At 55.8% G+C, this 17,288-nt stretch overlaps 3 protein-coding genes and 1 non-coding gene across 5 annotated transcripts; 3 read left to right on the forward strand and 1 right to left on the reverse strand.

The window, feature by feature from the left end:
* Positions 1 to 375: 375 nt before the first annotated feature.
* METRN (meteorin, glial cell differentiation regulator) lies at positions 376 to 4,750 on the forward strand. Its single transcript, XM_045589325.1, is given in 6 exon segments — positions 376 to 393; positions 2,743 to 2,926; positions 2,929 to 2,962; positions 2,964 to 3,060; positions 4,241 to 4,568; positions 4,677 to 4,750. Coding segments are annotated over 6 exon segments (735 nt in total).
* Positions 4,751 to 9,710: 4,960 nt separating this feature from the next.
* On the forward strand, positions 9,711 to 9,817 carry LOC118731676. Its single transcript, XR_004991934.1, has one exon. It is a non-coding gene; the product is annotated as a U6 spliceosomal RNA (small nuclear RNA).
* Positions 9,818 to 11,326: 1,509 nt separating this feature from the next.
* On the forward strand, positions 11,327 to 12,984 carry ANTKMT (adenine nucleotide translocase lysine methyltransferase). Of its 2 annotated transcripts, XM_036460214.2 has the most exons (5): positions 11,351 to 11,765; positions 12,046 to 12,150; positions 12,233 to 12,373; positions 12,565 to 12,615; positions 12,723 to 12,984. In XM_036460214.2, exons 1-5 carry the CDS (start codon positions 11,604 to 11,606, stop codon positions 12,942 to 12,944), a joined length of 681 nt encoding a protein of 226 aa, XP_036316107.1. In that variant the 5' UTR covers positions 11,351 to 11,603; the 3' UTR covers positions 12,945 to 12,984. The 2 variants fall into 2 exon arrangements, with proteins under 2 accessions (XP_036316108.1, XP_036316107.1); XM_036460215.2 differs by lacking the exon at positions 12,565 to 12,615 and having other exon boundaries at positions 11,327 to 11,765.
* A 98-nt stretch (positions 12,985 to 13,082) lies between these two features.
* CCDC78 (coiled-coil domain containing 78) lies at positions 13,083 to 17,251 on the reverse strand. The gene is given in 16 exon segments (XM_045570343.1): positions 13,083 to 13,149; positions 13,152 to 13,192; positions 13,292 to 13,392; positions 13,469 to 13,535; positions 14,058 to 14,095; positions 14,097 to 14,141; positions 14,330 to 14,498; positions 14,569 to 14,756; positions 14,954 to 15,079; positions 15,185 to 15,263; positions 15,368 to 15,435; positions 15,558 to 15,593; positions 15,746 to 15,859; positions 16,104 to 16,190; positions 16,283 to 16,402; positions 16,598 to 17,251. Coding segments are annotated over 16 exon segments (1,392 nt in total). The 5' UTR covers positions 16,658 to 17,251; the 3' UTR covers positions 13,083 to 13,096.
* Positions 17,252 to 17,288: the final 37 nt, after the last annotated feature.

A 17,288-nucleotide genomic window follows, 5' to 3' on the forward strand; every position in this document is an offset into this window, starting at 1 on the left:
CACTGGCCAGGGCAGGGCTCACCTCAGACTCTGCCCTGTCCCAGCATCAGCGCCAGCCACTTACCCAGCCCTGGGTTTTATGTGGGAATGGAGGGAAGTCCTTTTTGAAGAGTCAGGGCTCTGAGGGTCTGGAACTGGGAGATGCAAAGGAGCTTCCAAAGTGAGCAGAGACATCAGGGGATTTGCCTGAGGTTTGGGATATCATTCATCCATTCATTCATTCACTCACTCACTCACTCACTCATTTACTCATTGGCACACACATTCATTCTCCAGATATTTACTGGCACCTGCAGTGAGTCTGTTCTGCACACACACCAATCAAGGCTACACATAGCCTTCTGGGCTCCCAGCCCCACAGGCAGCAGAACGCCCATGGCCATCAACACCAGGGTGAGGAAAGGTGGCTCCTGTCTGAGTCTTCTGTAGGCTTCTACAAATCATGGCCTGGCCCTCAAAGAAGAGGCTGGGGTAGGGGAGGGGGAAGCCTGGGGAAGCCTGGGGAAGGAAGGTACAGCTCATAGCTAGGCATGTGCCCCTTTTAGAACAGGTTGCCTACCAGGAACCTCTCCTTTGCACCCACAGATTGACCCATAATGGAGGGAGAGAGGATTGAGGTGGGGAGCCAGGGGCCCTCGGCTGGCTGAGGGTGGGTCTGAGGCTGTTTCTTCGTACTGCCACTGGAGGGCGCCTGGAGCCCACGCTCTGCCTCAGAGACCAGGGGGACAGGCCGATGACCCAGCGACTAGCCAGCCGTAAGTGGACCCACAACCTTGGCAAGGGAAGCTCTGGCAGCTCATCTGGTGCTCTCCCCCTCCCATCGACAGCACCTCATTTGCCTTATAGTGTCCAGCCCTAGGCCTTGACTACCCTTTTTTTTTTTAATTGGGTAAAATACACATAGCATAAAACTTAACCATCTTAACCATTTTTAGGTGGACAGTTCAGGAGTGTTTCAGTACCGTCACCACCGTCCACCTCCAGAATGTTTCATCTTTCGAAACTGAAACTTTGTCCCCGTCAAGCAGTTAAGTACTAACTCCCCATCCATATAGTAGTATATGTCATAATTTTCTTCCTTTTCAAGGCTAAATCAAGTTCTACTGTGTGGATGGGTCACATTTTGTTTATCTGTTCATCCATCGATGGATACTGTGTGGTGTGCACCTTTCGACTGTTTGTAGTGATAGATGGGTCTCATCCCATCAGCTGCACCCTGTGGGTGTCTGGCCCTTCTTTGGCTGGGAGGGCCTGGGACCAGGGAAAGGGCGGTGTGTGTTCATTTTGGTGGCTGCTCCAACTTCCCCCTTCCCTTGGGCCGTTTGCCCTCATCTGTCAGGCCCAGGGGTAGCAGGAGGGCTGGGGTTTGGGGCTCTGGGGGTGGGAGACCTCACACCACAGATGACAGAGTCTATGCTGGTTCCCAAAGATCCTGCTAAAGCTCACAGCGACCCCAAGGGATTGGGCATGAGTTCTGAGTTCTGGCTTTGTGGCTGAGGCCTCTCTGAGCTGACCCTGAGGGTTTTCAGGGCTTTTGAAGGCCCTGCCCATTTGGCCTCCACATCAGGGTCTGTGCAAGGTCTGGAATCTCTCCAGTCCCCTTTGGCCAGCAACTCCCCAGACCCTCCCTGAGGGGAAATCCTGACTGTGGGAAATCTGTGCCCCGCCCCCCTCCTTTGGTTTCATTTTTTTTTAAAGTATATTTTTATTGATTTTGTACAGAGAGGAAGGGAGAGAGACAGAGAGTTAGAAACATCGATGAGAGTCATCCATCAGCTGCCTCTTGCACACCCCCTACTGGGGATGTGCCCGCAACCAAGGTACATGCCCTTGACCGGAATCGAACCCGGGACCCTTCAGTCCCCAAGCCGACGCTCTATCCATTGAGCCAAACCGGTCTCGGCCCTCCTTTGGTTTCATTTTAAGAGTGATTCCTATTTCAAGGTCCCATGTCAGGACCTCCTGGGCCCGATTCTATGGCTCAGGACTGCCCCTCGGCTCCTGCAACAGGTGCCAGCAGCCCAGGCACCTGGCCACCCCTCCCGTGGGTATCTGTCCCTCCTGGGGTTGGTGGGGTCCAGACTGGAGCGGGATGGGGCTGAGAGCCGGGGTCCCAATCCTGGAAAGGGCCACCTGTGATGAAACGACCCCACCCCACCGTTCTAGTGGGTATCGAACCCACCCCCGCCCTGGCCGAGGGCTCAGAGGACAGCAGGCTGACCGGGACGGTGCACAGGGGCGGGGGCACCCCGAGGGGGCGACTCAGAGTGGCAGAGCTAGGTGCCCCTTCCCAGGATTGTGGTCCTCGCTCCCGCGACCGCCTCCTGCGGTTGGCGGAAAGTTTCGGAGCCGCTGAGATTGCCGGCCCTCCCTGCTCGCTTCCTGCAGCTCTGCCGCCCCGCACGGCCCCGGCGGCCACCGGCACGGATTGCGTGGGGCCGGGGCCCGGACCGGGGATCCCGGAGGCTCCCCCTCTTTCCCAGCCTCATGCCGCCCCATGCGCTGCTCTGCGCTCTGCCGATGCCTCTCGGAGGACCGGACCGCTGCCGCCGGAGGGGCAGGCACTGCCCGCGGCCCGCCCTGCGCTGCGCCCTGATCCAGCAGGGCCTGCGGGTAGAATAGCCCGCCCTGCGGGGTGCGGAGGACCCTGGGCCTCAGTTTCCTGCACGGAGCGCACGCTGATGTGTGGCCGCCGGCGCGGGGACGCCGGACCTCGGCTCCGTCCCGCGCATCCGTCCCCAGCGCCCGACTCAGGAGCCGGCAGCGCGGGCAGCTGGGCCTGGCCTATGCGGAGGGCGGATCGAGCGGCTCCACCCGGCCGCCGGCGCTGCGCCTGCCCCTGGCGGCTCGGACCCGGTCGCGGGCCTGCAGGTCTTCGCTGAGCCTGCGGGCGGCGCCCTGGAGCTGCTGCTGTCTGAGGGCCCGGGCTGGGCCGAGGCGTGCGCTGGTGTCCTCGCGAGCGTGGCCCCCCTTCCTGCAGGCACCCCGCACCGCGACCTCAGCCGCCGCGTGGCCTCCACCACGGGGAGGAACGAGGCGCTCTTCAGAGGCCACACAGCAGTGCCAGAACCGGTCTTATCTTAGGGAAAAAGCCCGCAGGTGACAGAATAGGGGAAGGGGAAGCCAGCCTGAGCAACCCAGGTCCCTAGCCCCTAAGGGATTGGGGTTGATGGTGTGTGTGTGTGTGTGTGTGTGTGTGTGTGTGTGTTGGGGGATGGGGGGAGTATCAAAACTTCAGGCCAAAGCTGTCCAGGACACTTTGGCCCAGTGGCGACCTCCCTCCCCTCCCCCATCCTAATATAACAAAAGTCCAGTGTGAGCCTGTCACCATGGAGATGCCCCACCTCCCTGCAGGGCAGCTGGCCCAGCTCTTTGCTCTTCTGGAACTTAGAGCCTGACCCTGTAGTGGGTGGATGTCTCTGTTCTGCCTCCTGGCTCCGTGCCCACCATATCCTACTGCTGCCCTCCCACCCCTACCCCACCTCCCACGCTGGTGACTAGGCCTCGGAGACAGCTCTGGGAGCCCATAGGGGTTCTGCATACAAGATCTGTGAGCCAGCCGAAACCGGTTTGGCTCAGTGGTAGAGCGTCGGTCTGCGGACTGAAGGGTCCCAGGTTCGATTCCGGTCAAGGGCATGTACATTGGTTGCGGGCACATCCCCAGTGGGGGGTGTGCAAGAAGCAGCTGGTTGATGTTTCTCTCTCATCGACGTTTCTAGCTCTCTCTCTCTCTCCCTTCTTCTCTGTAAAAAATCAATAAAATATATTTAATAATAATAATAAAAAAAAGATCTGTGAGCCAGAGCAGGCATCAGGACACTGAGCTTCAGGTGGGGTGTGCTAGGCACAACCCTCAGGCCTGTGTCTATGCATGTGTGTGGGTGCACGCATGAGCCTGCAAGCATCACCCTGAATGCAGGGGGTCTTCAGGGTTTGTACACATGTGCTCCCTGGGATCCCAACTGCCTCATGGCCCTGAGCGGGTGTCTGGTCGTTTGCTCCGGCCTCCTGCCTCTGATTGGTGGGAGGAGGCCTTGGGTGGGCCAGAGGAGGGCAGGACCTGCACTGACCATCTTCCCTGCACGCAGGTGCCTGCAGGCCCGGTAGTGACACCTAGCTCCTCCTGGACTTGGGCACTAGCGACCTTGGTGAGAGGGCCTGCCACGCCAATGGGGCGGAGGGCCTCCCCTCCCCTATATGCGAGCCATGGGCCAACGTGTCCCTGCCGTGATCCATGGGACCACCCACAGGATTGCCCACGACAGGAGTCTGTTATCACCGAGGCAGTGTCCCTCTATCAGGCACTGCGCTGTACCCGGCAGGGGCTTCTGGGGGCCTAGTGCAGGCCTCCATTCGCACCCCACTGCGCTGTGGTGTCCACGCTGGCCCCGGCACTTTCCTCTTCATGGGCTGGGGCCATTTTGGTGCGGCCTGGCTTGGCTGTGCACCCTGCTTTCAGGAATTCAGCCGGGCCTATGCCACTGCCCATACCACGCCCTCTGCCCCTTTGAAGTGGTACCTGATGGAGGGGCGTGGAAGCAGGGCTCTGGAGAGAGGCCAGGAGGAGGGTGGGTGGGGATGGGGAGGTCTCCTCTGTTAGTAATGTAGACACCTTTTCCAGCGGAAACCATTGAGCTGGCTGCTCAGGCAGCGCTGAAACCCAATATCTTATGCAGAATTTCTCTGGCTTAAAGATATCTTGCTGATGATGTCTGTGTTCAAGCACGTTCACCCTTGGATGTTGAACTGACAAGCAGGTCTTGATATTTCGATTGAACAGGTTCTGGAAGCACAGTCAAGATATCCTACGTGTGATTGAAATCACTTATGAACAGGGCCTGGAAAGCGCGCAGTCACGTTCCTAGGACATCTTCATTTGAGATAACGTTGTCTTCAAATTCTTCTGGAACATACCGGAGGGCCCTGGGGCTGTGATTCATGTTCAGCGCGATCCAAGGTACAAAGCTGTGCCAGTAACGGTCCACACCACTGCCGAAGGCCCCAAGGTGCTGGGAAGAGGGCGTGCCCGTGCGGGCACAGCCTAGTCAACAAGCTTTTACCGAGCGCCTTCTGCGGCTGTAGCACCAGGGATAGTGCGAGAAAAGAGACAAGTGCGTGTAAGAGTTCCCCAGCCTAGAGCCTAGGGCACACCCTCCCTTTCAGGGGAGGGCACAGGGACAGCCCCTAGGAGACAGGTTCAGGGCTCAGGTCTTCCGAGCAGGGCCTCTTGGTTTCTCACCACACTGGGACTGTCAGCTGTGGGAGGGAGCCCGGAGCGTATCTGGGCAACTGCTCCTAGGCGTGGCTTGCCTTGGGGTGTTCTGATGGACAGAGCCCCCACCAGTCTCCCTGAGACAGCTGTAAAGGGCCTGGCTGTGACCCAGTATGTCCAGGCCTAGAGGCTGCCCACCCCCAGGGAGCCCATTTTCCACTGTCAACCTTAAAAATAAAATAGCTATTTTACCAGCCAAAAAGTAGTCTATTTGAGAATGGCAGAGGGATTGCAATTTGGGGCTTGAAAACTGTAGCGAATCACAGGCAAGTCTGGAGAACGAAGGTGACTGTTTTTGTATAGAGAAAAAGGAAGTCGAGAGAAATAGTTATAAGCAAAAGTCCATTGGAGTAGAGCTGTGGTCGGCAGACTGCGGCTCGAGAGCTACATTTGGCTCTTTGGCCCCTTGAGTGTGGCTCTTCCACAAAATACCACGGCCTGGGCGAGTCTATGTTGAAGAAGTGGCGTTAGAATAAGTTTAAGTTTAAAGAAATTGGCTCTCAAAAGAAATTTCAGTTGTTGTCCTGTTGATATTTGGCTCTGTTGACCAATGAGTTTGCTGACCACTGGAGTAGAGCAGGAGTAGAGGGTGGTGGTGGCTCCTCATTGGCCGGGCTGGGGCTGGGTGAGGAGAAAATTCCTCCTGCTGGAGTGACAAACTAGGCTTCCTTGTTGGAGAGTCTGCAAGGCAAATGCAGGAGAGCTTCCCCTTCAAGGTTTCCTGACTCCAGTTTTATAAGGATTCCTTCATTCTTTTTTATGTTTTCCCCTTTGCAGAAGACTGGAAGCTAACAGACGCTAGCATGAGCAGGAACATGATTAAAGAAGTAGCTTCCACTTCAGTCTTTAATTTCTTCAGATGACTCCATGTTGACACCTCAGTCCCTTGCGTAGCTTTCAGTTTTCTTGTCCCACTTTGCTGTCGTCTGGGCAACTCTCAGTCCTTTTGGGTGAAGGGACACAGGAGCTTCTCTGAGTCCACTGTGATGACGGACATAACACATGTTTTCTCCTTTGATCAAGATCTTTCTCTGGGGAGTGGGGGCGGTGGGGTTGGGTGTGGAAAATAAGAAGATCTTTCTCTGAAGGCCTCACTGACCAATAATCCATTTTCTACAGTGAGGAGTTTTGTCCCTCTTGTCAGGAAGGGCCTTTCCTGGTTATCATGTCCATGTAGGAGGGAAAGCGCGTAGGAATTGGAAATGGTTAACAAGGAAGGGGATGTCTATCTAGAGTCTGTCTTAACAGTGTTATACGCGTTGCAGATCATCTCAGAACCACGAGGCAGCATCATTTAGGGCATCGTTTCCACAGAATCTGACAGGTAACAGGTACAAAGTTTGAAAATTATACCAACAGCCCTGGTCGGTGTTCTCAGTGGTTAGAGCATTGCCCTGTGCACCAAAAGGTCACGGGTTTAATTTCCAGTCAGGGCACATACCCAAGTTTTGGGTTCAATCCCCAGTCAGCGTATGTTCATGAGGAACCAAATGATTGATGTTTCCCTCATCCTCTCGCCATAGGATCAATGAAAAACATATCCTCGGGTAAGGATTAAAAAAAAAAGAAAGAAAATTGTACAAAACAAAACGAGCAGAATATAATCCAGTTTGTATAATGGTCCTCAATCAGGAGCTCAAACCTGAGGTAATCAGCTAAATAGGTCAAAGGACTTTGGAGACTCAGGTGAAGTTTGCTGTAACCAGTGGACTCATTCCCTAAACTTTGTTGGGGTCCCTAATTGGGTTCCTGCCTAACCAGAAGAATTAGCCATGTGCAGCAGATGGTGTTTGCTATTGCAAACAAAAACATGTTTGTTTGTTTTTAAAGAATATATTTTATTGATTTTTTTACAGAGAGGAAGAGAGAGGGACAGAGAGTTAGAAACATCGATGAGAGAGAATCATCAATCAGCTGCCTCTTGCACACCCCCTACTGGGGATGTGCCTGCAACCAAGGTACATGCCCTTGACAGGAATCGAACCTAGGACCTTTCAGTCCGCAGGCTGACACTCTATCCACTGAGCCAAACCGGTTTCGGTGAAAAACATGGTGTTTTTTTTGTTTGTTTATCCTCACCTGAGAATATTTTTCCATTGCTTTCAGAGAGAGAGAGAAAGAGAGAGATCTATGTGGGAGAGACATCAATTGGTTTCCTCTTGAACAAGCCCCAACTTGGGGTGAGCAAACCAGAAGCCACATATGTGCCCTTAACTGGACACTGAACCAGAGACCCTTTGGTGTGTGGACCAGCACTCTGGCCAGTGAGCCATGCTGGCCACGGCAAACATGGTTCTTTTCTTTCTTTCTTTAAAAAAAATATATCTTATTGATTTTTTACAGAGAGGAAGGGAGAGGGAGAGCGAGCCAGAAACATCAATGAGAGAGAAATATCGACCAGCTGCCTCCTGCACACCACCCACTAGGGATGTGCCCGCAACCAAGGTACATGCCCCTGACCGGAATCAAACCTGGGACCTTTCAGTCCGCAGGCCGATGCTCGAGTAAGGGAGAAGAATAGAGAGATAGAAACATCAATGATGAGAGAGAATCATTGATTGTCTGCCTCCTGCATGTCCCCAGGGAATTGAGTTCACAACCTGGGCATGTGCCATTGGTTGAAATTGAACCTGGGACCCTTCAGTCTGCAGGTCGACGCTCTATCTACTGAGCCAAACTGGCTAGGGCCAAACGCGTTTAATTTCAATGGACATACTAGTAATAGATTTTGGAATATTGAAATGTACCGCTTTTATTAGCTGTAGAGCAAAAGAGGCAGGGGCTCGGTGAATCAGGCACCCTATGACTATTTCAAAGGTTGAGAGTTTATGAGTTCTGTAATTTAGAAGGACGCTTTCAGCCAAGGTATGTGAAGAGTTTCCACAAATTTTGCCCATTGAGTTTTGATCATGCCATTGGCTTGTTCAACTAGCCCTGAGTACAGAGGATGACAAGTGAAAATGCTATAGCACTGGCCAACTGGCACAGTCTAGCCATAATATTCGGCCAGTAAATCCGGTTCTCCAGTCACTATGGAGCTCAAGGGGGGTTTCCTAGGTAGAAATGTACTCCTCTCTCCCATACGATTAGGCACTGGATAGACATGTAGCTTGTCAACATGGAAAGGCTTTGACCCAAAAGGAAACACAAATTTTTACCGAGACATACTTGTATCCATGAGATGGGTGTAGATCACATGTGTCAAACACAAGGCCCGCGGGCCAAATCCGTCCCGCCAGGCCTTGCAATGTGTCCCGCACCGCGCTGTCATCACTGCACTCCGCTGCGTTTCCATCACAATGACAGTTTATGACTGTTCAGTAAACCATTCGGCCCGCGATTTAGGCTGGATTTTAGATTTTGGCCCCTTCTCTGATTGAGTTCGACACCCCTAGTGTAGATGAATAAAGTCCATTTGCAAAACCTTGAATGATCCATTAGGCACTTTAAAATGTCTGGGGCTGGGGGGGGGGGCAATGGTAAAATATGTTCACAGATAATAATTTAATAAAAATAAAAAAATGTCTGGGGGTGGTGTGGACAGATTCTTCTGGGTTATTTCTTGGGCAGGTGGGGCAAGAAAAGTAGATGCTTTTTGTGGCCATAATAACATTTCCAAACCAGTCTTGGTTCGTAACTGTTATAATTTTATCACCGACCAACAATTCAATGCATGCACAGTAATGGGGATTTAGACTTTCTGGCAGGAGTAGATTGTTATTTGGCTCAAGCCAGAGTTCTTTCTTTTCATCAAACCAATAATGATTACAGTTCCAGTATTGTTTTTCCTTCAATGAGGCCAATTTTAGAGCATTCCTAGTCAGTTTTTCTAAATTATCATTTGGGGAATATCCCTTTGCACCATGACGGACGTTTAGCTCTTGGTTCCTTTGAGAGCAGCGCTGTTGTTGGAAATATATGAGTGAGGTTGTTTGCTTTAGCTTCCAGGAAGTCAAGCAGGGAGTGGCCAAGTATCTTAATAGCCAAGATGGCTGGTGGGAGTATGGGATCTATTAGTTTTTGGTCTTAAGAGCCATACTTAGTTGTATCCCATTAGAGGTAAGGAAACCTTGTGATTTGCATAGCATTCCAAGGTCAGAGCTACCCCAGAGGTATAGCAACTGTTGATATAAATGTTTGGTTTTGCCCTTGGCAAGAGCACAAACTGGAGTAAGTGTATGATTCCGTCAGCTGGGCAGAGGTAGCCAGAGGCAAGGTGCTGCCTTGATGACTTCAAAAGTGGCTACAATAGCATACCTTGTGTGGCTCAGTGGCTTGAGCATCAACCCATGCACCAAGAGGTCACTGGTTTGATTCCAGGTCAGGGTACATGCCCAGGTTCCAGTCTCGATCCCCAGTAGAGGGTGTGTAGGAGGCAGTTGATGGATGTTTCTTTCTCTCAAAACAATAAAAACATATTTTTAAAAAAGCATACTCAGTGCTGGCTTCGGCAGCACACACACCAAAATTGGAAGGATACAGAGAAGATTGGCATGGCCCCTGCACAAGGATGAAACGCAAATTTGTGAAAAAAATCATAAAAAAATAGCATGCCCAGCACAATATTTACCATTTATATGAGGACAATCAGCTCTAGCCAGTTTGGAGTATCTGGTACACTGAAAGGTCATGGGTTCAATTCCCAGTCAGGGCACATACCTAGCTTGTGGGTTCTGGTCCCCAGTTGGGGTGTATAAGAGGCAACCAATCTTTGTTTCTCTCTCACATCCATGTTTTTCTATTTCCTTTCCCCTCTCTCTAAAAGCAATGAACATACCCTTGGGTGAGGATTGAAAAAAAAGAAAATTATTTAAATAAGAACGAGGAATTTCCTATAAGTTGTCATGGGGAGTCAAAGGTGATCTGTCAGCATCAAGCAGTCCTGCGGTTTGTCAGTGAAGGGGGATAATAACCAGGTCAGTTTCATCAGTGAGACAGCCAGCAGGAAAGTATTGCGTGTGATGAGAATGGCGGAGGACTTCAAGGCTTGGGTACCAGATGATGGGGGCGTGGGAATCCCATGACGATTTCTTCATTTTAACTAAAAGGACAGGGGCTCTGAGGCAAGAGGAGTTACTCTTGTGCCACCAGGTCTAGCTGTTGGCTGTAGAGTCCTTTGTGGTGATGGCAATCTCCATGGTTTAAGCCACATGTGTCAAACACAAGGCCCGGGGGCCAAATCCGTCCCGCCAGGCCTTGCAATGTGTCCCGCACCGCGCTGTCATCACTGCACTCCGCTGCGTTTCCATCACAATGACAGTTTATGACTGTTCAGTAAACCATTCGGCCCGCGATTTAGGCTGGATTTTAGATTTTGGCCCCTTCTCTGATTGAGTTCGACACCCCTAGACTTTAAGCCATCAATTATCACTTTTTCACTTATGACATACACAAATTAATTACTAAAATTCTGGGACTCACCAAAAATATATTTTTCGACGATCTGATGAAAAAGAGGTATAATTTTGATCCATTCACAACAGATGGTTTATTGTTGGGTTGGTTTGTCATTTTTTAAAATGCATTTAAAAATATATATTTTATTGATTTTTTACAGAGGAAGAGAGAGGGATAGAGTTAGAAACATCGATGAGAAACATCCATTAGCTGCCTGTTGCACACCCCCCACTGGGGATGTGCCTGCAACCAAGGCACATGCCCTTGACCGGAATCGAACCCTGGAACTTTCAGTCCGCAGGCTGACGCTCTATCCACTGAGCCAAACCAGTTTTGGCTAAAATGCATTTTTATTGATTTCAGAGAGAGGAATGGAGAGGGAGAGAAATATCAATGATGGAAGAGAATCACTGATCCGCTGTCTCCTACACGCTTCCCCCCGCCCCCCTTTCCCCGGGGATCCAGCTGGCAACCTGGGCATGTGCCCTGATTGGGAATCAAAGCCCCATACAACCGAGCCACACAAGGCTGGGCTGGTTTGTCATCCTTTTTTTTTTTTTTTTTTTTAAAGAGAGAAAGGGAAGGACCCCGTTTATTAAGACTAGTGGACTCCGGGAATAATTGCCAAATCAGAGCGTTTGCCATTTTTAAAATGTGACAGTCAAGGGAAACGAGGTCAAGGTCCCTGACTAAGGCGGTCCTGCCTGTTTTAAACATTCTCGCGGCACACCAGTTGGAAATCGCTGCTTTTAGGGTGAGCGCCAGAGAGGGACCCTGGGTCCCGGCAGAGCAGAACGCGAGAGGACAAGCCGCGAGTCCGGTCGGTCTCTTCCGGCGGCACCCTCCGTCCGGCCACTTCCGGCGTCGCCTCGGGCTGGTGCGATGGTGTCGGACCTGCGAAGGGCACCTCCTCTGAGCTGCGAGTCCCACCGCCATGGAGCCGGACGACCCGGCAGAGGCGCTGACGGAGCTGCGGGAGCGGGGGCTGGGCTGGTGTGAGCTGCTGCAGGCGGCGGCGGGCTCGGGCCTGGCGGTCTACGCCGTGTGGGCGCTGCTGCTGCAGCCGGGCTTCCGCCGGGTGCCGCTGCGGCTGCAGGTGAGGGGCGGGGCCTGCGGGGCGGGGCTATGCCCGGGGGCGGGCCCAGGGATGGGGGCGGGGCTGGATCCAGGCGCGGAGCCCAGTGGGTGCTGCATAAGGGCCAGCGGGGCTGTGGTTGGGACCTGTGTCGGGTAGGGCAGGACAGCTCACCTAAGAAAGAAGCCCAGGGGGCAGGCTCGCCCCAGTACCGGAATGATTTCGATTTGGGGACCAGGCGTGTGGAGAGCCCGGTTGGCCAGGGACTCGAGCCCTCCCAGCCACATGTCTGCTTGCCCAGGTGCCCTATGCTGGAGCGAGTGCGCGACAGGTGGAGAACGTGTTGTCGCTGCTGCGGGGCCGTTCGGGAAAGCTGGTGGACCTGGGCTCTGGCGATGGCCGGATTGTAAGCAGTGTGGAGGGCGGGACAGGGCCACCCTCACTGCTCTCTCCCAGCCTGCTGGTTCTGAGGCTGTTGGTGCGCACAGGTGCTGGCTGCCCACAGATGCGGTCTCCGCCCAGCTGTGGGCTATGAGCTGAACCCCTGGCTGGTGGGGCTGGCAAGGCTGCATGCCTGGAAGGCAGGCTGTGCCGGCAGTGTCCGCTACCACCGGGAGGATCTCTGGAAGGTAACCTGGGGAGTCTTGGACTCCTTCAGACCCCACACCTGACCTCCATGCTTCCGTTCTGGCTTGGCTACCTTGCTGACAGCCCCAGGCGTCCCTGCCTCCTGGGCATGCTGGGGCTTGCCCTCAGAAGTCGAGGTAACTCACTAGACCGCTGGAGTTCCATTCCCTACTGGGGTGACCTCTTCCTGCAGGTGAGCCTGAGGGACTGCTACAATGTGTCTGTGTTCCTGGCGCCCAGCGTGGTAGGTCTAGGGTTTGCTAGCCCCAGGGGAGGCCCAGGCCTGGAGGAGCTGGGCGGGGGCACTTGTGTTCCGCCCTGCCCACCCCACTCTCCCGCTCTCTCCCACAGCTCCCACTGCTGGAGGGAAAGCTACAGGCAGAGCTACCGGAGGGGGCCCGCGTGGTGTCGGGGCGCTTCCCCCTCCCCACCTGGCAGCCTGTGGCTGTGGTGGGTGAGGGCCTGGACCGTGTCTGGGCCTATGACTTCCACGGTGGTGGGCCAGGTGGGCAGGCTGCCCCAGCACCCAGTTCTGCCTCGGTCCCTAGGGCCCCTGATCCTCAGGCTGGCTGACCGTTGCATTGTGGACACAATAAAGACTCAGTGGGCTCCACTCTGACTCTTGTTGTGTGGAGGGTTGGGTTCAATGACATCCCGAGGCAGGTCTGTGGGGAGGGCGCCCTGCTGGCCGGAAGAGCTGTGCTCCAAGCTTGTCTGACGACTGGTTAGCGGCTGCGGGTCCTTGGGCGCTGAGGCTTGGGTGGAGGTGCGGCCCCCCTGGATCCACCAGCTTCCTCAGCCTCAGGATCTCCTGCTTATACCTGCTCGGAGGGACCAGCCTTAGTGATCCGCCAGGCCGTGGACAAGCCCTGCCTCTGGCGTTTGAGATCGCCACCCATTCCGCTTTTCTGAAAGCTCACCGGCCCAAGTGCTGGTCCACGTACTCCTGAAGCTCAGAGAGCTGGGCCTCAGCCTTCGTGGCCCTGACCAGCAGCTCTGCCCGCTCGCGTTCCAGCTTTGCCTGGCATCGGAGGGGCATAAGCCATGAGCCAGAGTAGGAGGACGGAATCTCTGGCCACGCCTTGCCCCCTCACTACCTGGGTGTCATGATAGAAGTCCCGGAGTTTCTGGCGGATCTGGGCCCAGGATTCAGCTTCCAGATTTCTGTGAGAGAAGTGGGGTGGACATGAGGGAGCTGACCAGTGGCACTGCTCAAGTCGGGGCACCTAAACACTTGAGGTGGCGGCTGGGGGCAAGTTCAGGACAGCAAGGTGGGAGCCATTTGTGCATGGGAGGAAAGCGACCCCAGTTTCTGTAAGGGTGCTGTCCGGGGCCTCCCCCTAGGCTGGGGGTTTGCTTCCCCAAATCCTGCGAGGTGGGCCTGCATAACCCCTGCTCATTGCAGTTGGGAGCAGGGGGCCCAGAGGCAAGGCTGTGCAGGGCGCCAGGGAACCTGCTCCTGTCCTGTCCCGTGGCTCAGCTGAAGCATCTTCTCCTGGGCTCCCCCTCACCTCCCACTGAGGACAGCCCTTCTCCCGTCAGGGGCCCTCTTCCCCCGGGCACTGGCTTTTCTGAGATCATTAGTGTCTCCCATACAGACCCGAGGGAGGGCCCAGACCCACCACTTTCCCTGCTGCAACCAGAACCCCGCCCAGCGGTTAGGACTTGTTAGAATAAATGAATGACCCCCTGGCAGACCCCCCAGCACTCCCATCAGGGCACTCACGGTGGCTCTGAGGCGCTCCCCGGGGAGGCTTCGGCAGGCCTCTTCTGTGGGAAAAGGAACGAGGCGCTGAGCCCTGTGAGAAGGCTGCGTGGTGGGGTTCTGTCAGCTGAACAAGGCGGCTGCCCAGAGGCCCTGGAGTGGGGGCCCAGCGGAGCCTGGGTGGGCTGCGGGGTGAGTTCGGGGCTCTGTGCCCTAAGGCCAGTGTGGAGCAGCAGTGAGGAGTCACCTGGACTTGCAGCTTCTGCAGCTGTGTCTCCAGCCTCGCCTGGTCCTCCCGAAGGTGGCCATGTTCGGTGACCAGGCGCAGAGGCGGCGGTGGCTCCAGGTTGGAGGTGGCCTCATCAGAGGTGGCCTTGGGGTTCCCAGGTGTCCCTTTGGGCTCCGCCAGCACCTGCTGCACACTGAACCACCTGGGGGGGGGTCATGTAGAGCCACCCCACCCCAGATGCCCGTCTCAGGGGAAGGGCCTACCTGTGGGCACCTAGCAATTCCTCGTGTCTTCGGCTCAGGTCTGCCAGGCGCTTACGGTAGACCCGAGCAGCTCGGGCCAGCTGTTGCTCACGGCTGTGGTGTGCTGCTCGGATGTCCCCCAGGGTGGTCTCCAGGAATGTCCGCAGGGCTTCGGCCGTAGGTGCCTGGCTTGTGCCATCTGCGTATTCCTGGAGGAGATGGGTGCGGCCTGAGCTTGGTAGGGCCCACACCCCTCCCCACAACTCCTGTGTGGAGCAGGTTCTCCGGTGCAGTAGGTGAGGCCCAGAGGGTCCCTGCAACAGGTCAGCAAATCCAGGCCAGGCGTGGGCTCCCCAGGCCCCGGGGGCCTCTCACCCACAACAGCGCCACCCTGCCCAGGGCTCACCACCAGTGCTCGGGAGTAGCGCTGCAGCCGAATGCTGTACTCCTCATTCATCTTCTTGAGTTGCAACTGCAACCTGGCATTCTCAGCCTCAGCCTGGCGGAGCTGGCCCTGGCAGGTGGACAACACCTGGGGGTGGAGGCAGCCTTGAGCCTGTGCCCCTTGAGGTGGTCCTTTACAAGGCTTATAGGGACCCCTGTCCTCCAGATCTCAAAGTGGGCATAACGGCCTCACCACAGCTTGTGCAGCCAGTCGCTGCCCAGCCATCCTGGCCTCCTCTTGGGCTCCCTGCAGCTGCTGGCCCAGGGCTGCCCTGCGGACATGGGTGTGAGGCTCAGTGAGGCCCGGGATAGGGACTCTCTCCGCCCCTTTGGAACAGCTGCTCCGGGCACTGTGCCAGGTGAGGCAGCCACTCACACGCGCGTCTCCAGTGCTTGCTGGCGGGCTCCGTGCTGTTCCAGCGTCCACTTCATTTCTCCCTGTAGCTGTGGAGTACACAGAGCTGGTTGGATGAGAACCCAAGCTCTGGCTCCCTTGGACTACCCCACCCCAACCCAGGGCTGGGAGGAACGCAAGCAGGCGCCGGGCTAGGTGACTGCCCATGAACGCCATTTCCCAGCTTCTGCAGTTCGTTCTCGGGAGTCTGGAGTCCTTGGGCTGTGCCTGTGCAGGAGAGTGGGTCCCCGCCTCACTGCACCCCTGCTGCACCCCCTACTTGGCTCCCACCAGTCAGGCCCTCCATGTGCTCATGGTGACCTGAAGAGTGTGATGGTTGCAGGGTTCCTGACCCCTGACCTTTTGCTCAAGCTCCTGTGCAAATGCCTGGAGGTGCCCTGGGTCAGTCTTTGCTGCGGCTGCGCGATCTCCCTGCAGCTCCAGCTCCAGCACCCGGTTCTCCAGCCGCAGGACCTGTGGGGTGAGCAGGGTGAGCAGGTGCACCTGCCTGCTGGGCCAGATCAGCACCCAGCTGGGCACACACGGACGGACACACAGCGCTTGCGGGACACTCAGGGACTCAGATATTCTGTGAGAACCCTGTCACCTGTCAGGAGGGCACACCTACAAACCCCTTCCCCCCCCAATAGCACTGGTCCTAGGTATGCATTCCGCCAAGGACTCGGGCTGGTATATGTGGGCACACATCAGCGCCCACCTCACTCTTCAGCTCAAAGATTTCAGTCTCATGCTGCTCCCGCAGACGAAGGGTTGTGATCTGCAGGTCGACCAGCTCCTTGGAGATCTGTGGGTGGCCGGGGTGAGAGGTGGTACCTGTGGGATCCCGTGGGCACACCTCCCCCCAACCCCGCTACTTCCTCAGGGCCCTATACTCACTTGCAGCCGTTGCTCCTCACTCAGTTCTAGTTCTGAGGGCAGCTCTGTCTTAAGACTGGTGACCCAGGCTGGGGCGTCCGTGGGGACTCCTGGCGGCGAATCCTCAGTCAGTGGTAGAACCTGGGGAAGAACCATCCCACGGGTGGGTCTCAGGCTTGGGCTATGGCCCCCCCACACCCACATCTACCCCCACATACCCAGCCTAGCTGATGGGGAAGCCAGGGCTGCGCCAAGGATCAGGCCCAGGACATGCTCCTGAGGGGGCAGAGGACCCCGACCCCAAGGTAGAAGCAGCAGCACCCTGGGAAGACTCACATTCTTAATGGGCTGAGATGGGGCCCCTGGCCTGGGGCCTGCGGCTGCTGCTCGCTCCATAGTCAAAAGGAACTCTGGCTGCCCCTAGCCCAGTGCAGCTTCGTCTACTGGCCTGCTGTTGACACTAGGCTTGTGTTGCTAAGGCCTCTGTTGGTCCCCGGAGTCTCCCGCCTCCCCGCCCTCTCCCCCACTAAAGGGCACACAGCAGTTCAGTGGCTGGGGAGGTGGGGAGAACTCAGCTCCTTCATATATTGCATGCCGTTTTTTTTCCTGGCTTTAGTTGCCTCAGCTGGGAAATGCAGACCTGCACCCCAGCATTTTCCGGGGTGTGGATGGAACCAGGAGTGCTTGCAAGCGTCGTCTGGACAGGTGTGAGGCAGCAGGCACTGCTGTAGGAGGTGCCCTGCCCTACCCTATGGTTCACACCCATTAGAAGCCTTCTCTGTGGCTCCCAGTGATGGCTGAGCGCTGAGACTGCAGATCCCCACACTCCCCAGCCTGAGGGAAGGGGCGCAGATGTCCTGATTAGGGGCGGGGAGATCATGAAGGCTCTGTCCAGCGCACGCGCGCGCCCGGTGCGGGGTTTGGGGCCCTCCATACGCAGGTTCTGGGCGGGGGAGGGTGGGGGGGTTGGGAGCCATTGGTGGCGGTCAGGCTGAGCGGGCTGAGCGCCGCCCGAAACCGCCTCTGT

This window comes from Pipistrellus kuhlii, unplaced genomic scaffold, assembly GCF_014108245.1.
Source record: "Pipistrellus kuhlii isolate mPipKuh1 unplaced genomic scaffold, mPipKuh1.p scaffold_m20_p_31, whole genome shotgun sequence".
Taxonomy (NCBI): domain Eukaryota; kingdom Metazoa; phylum Chordata; class Mammalia; order Chiroptera; family Vespertilionidae; genus Pipistrellus; species Pipistrellus kuhlii.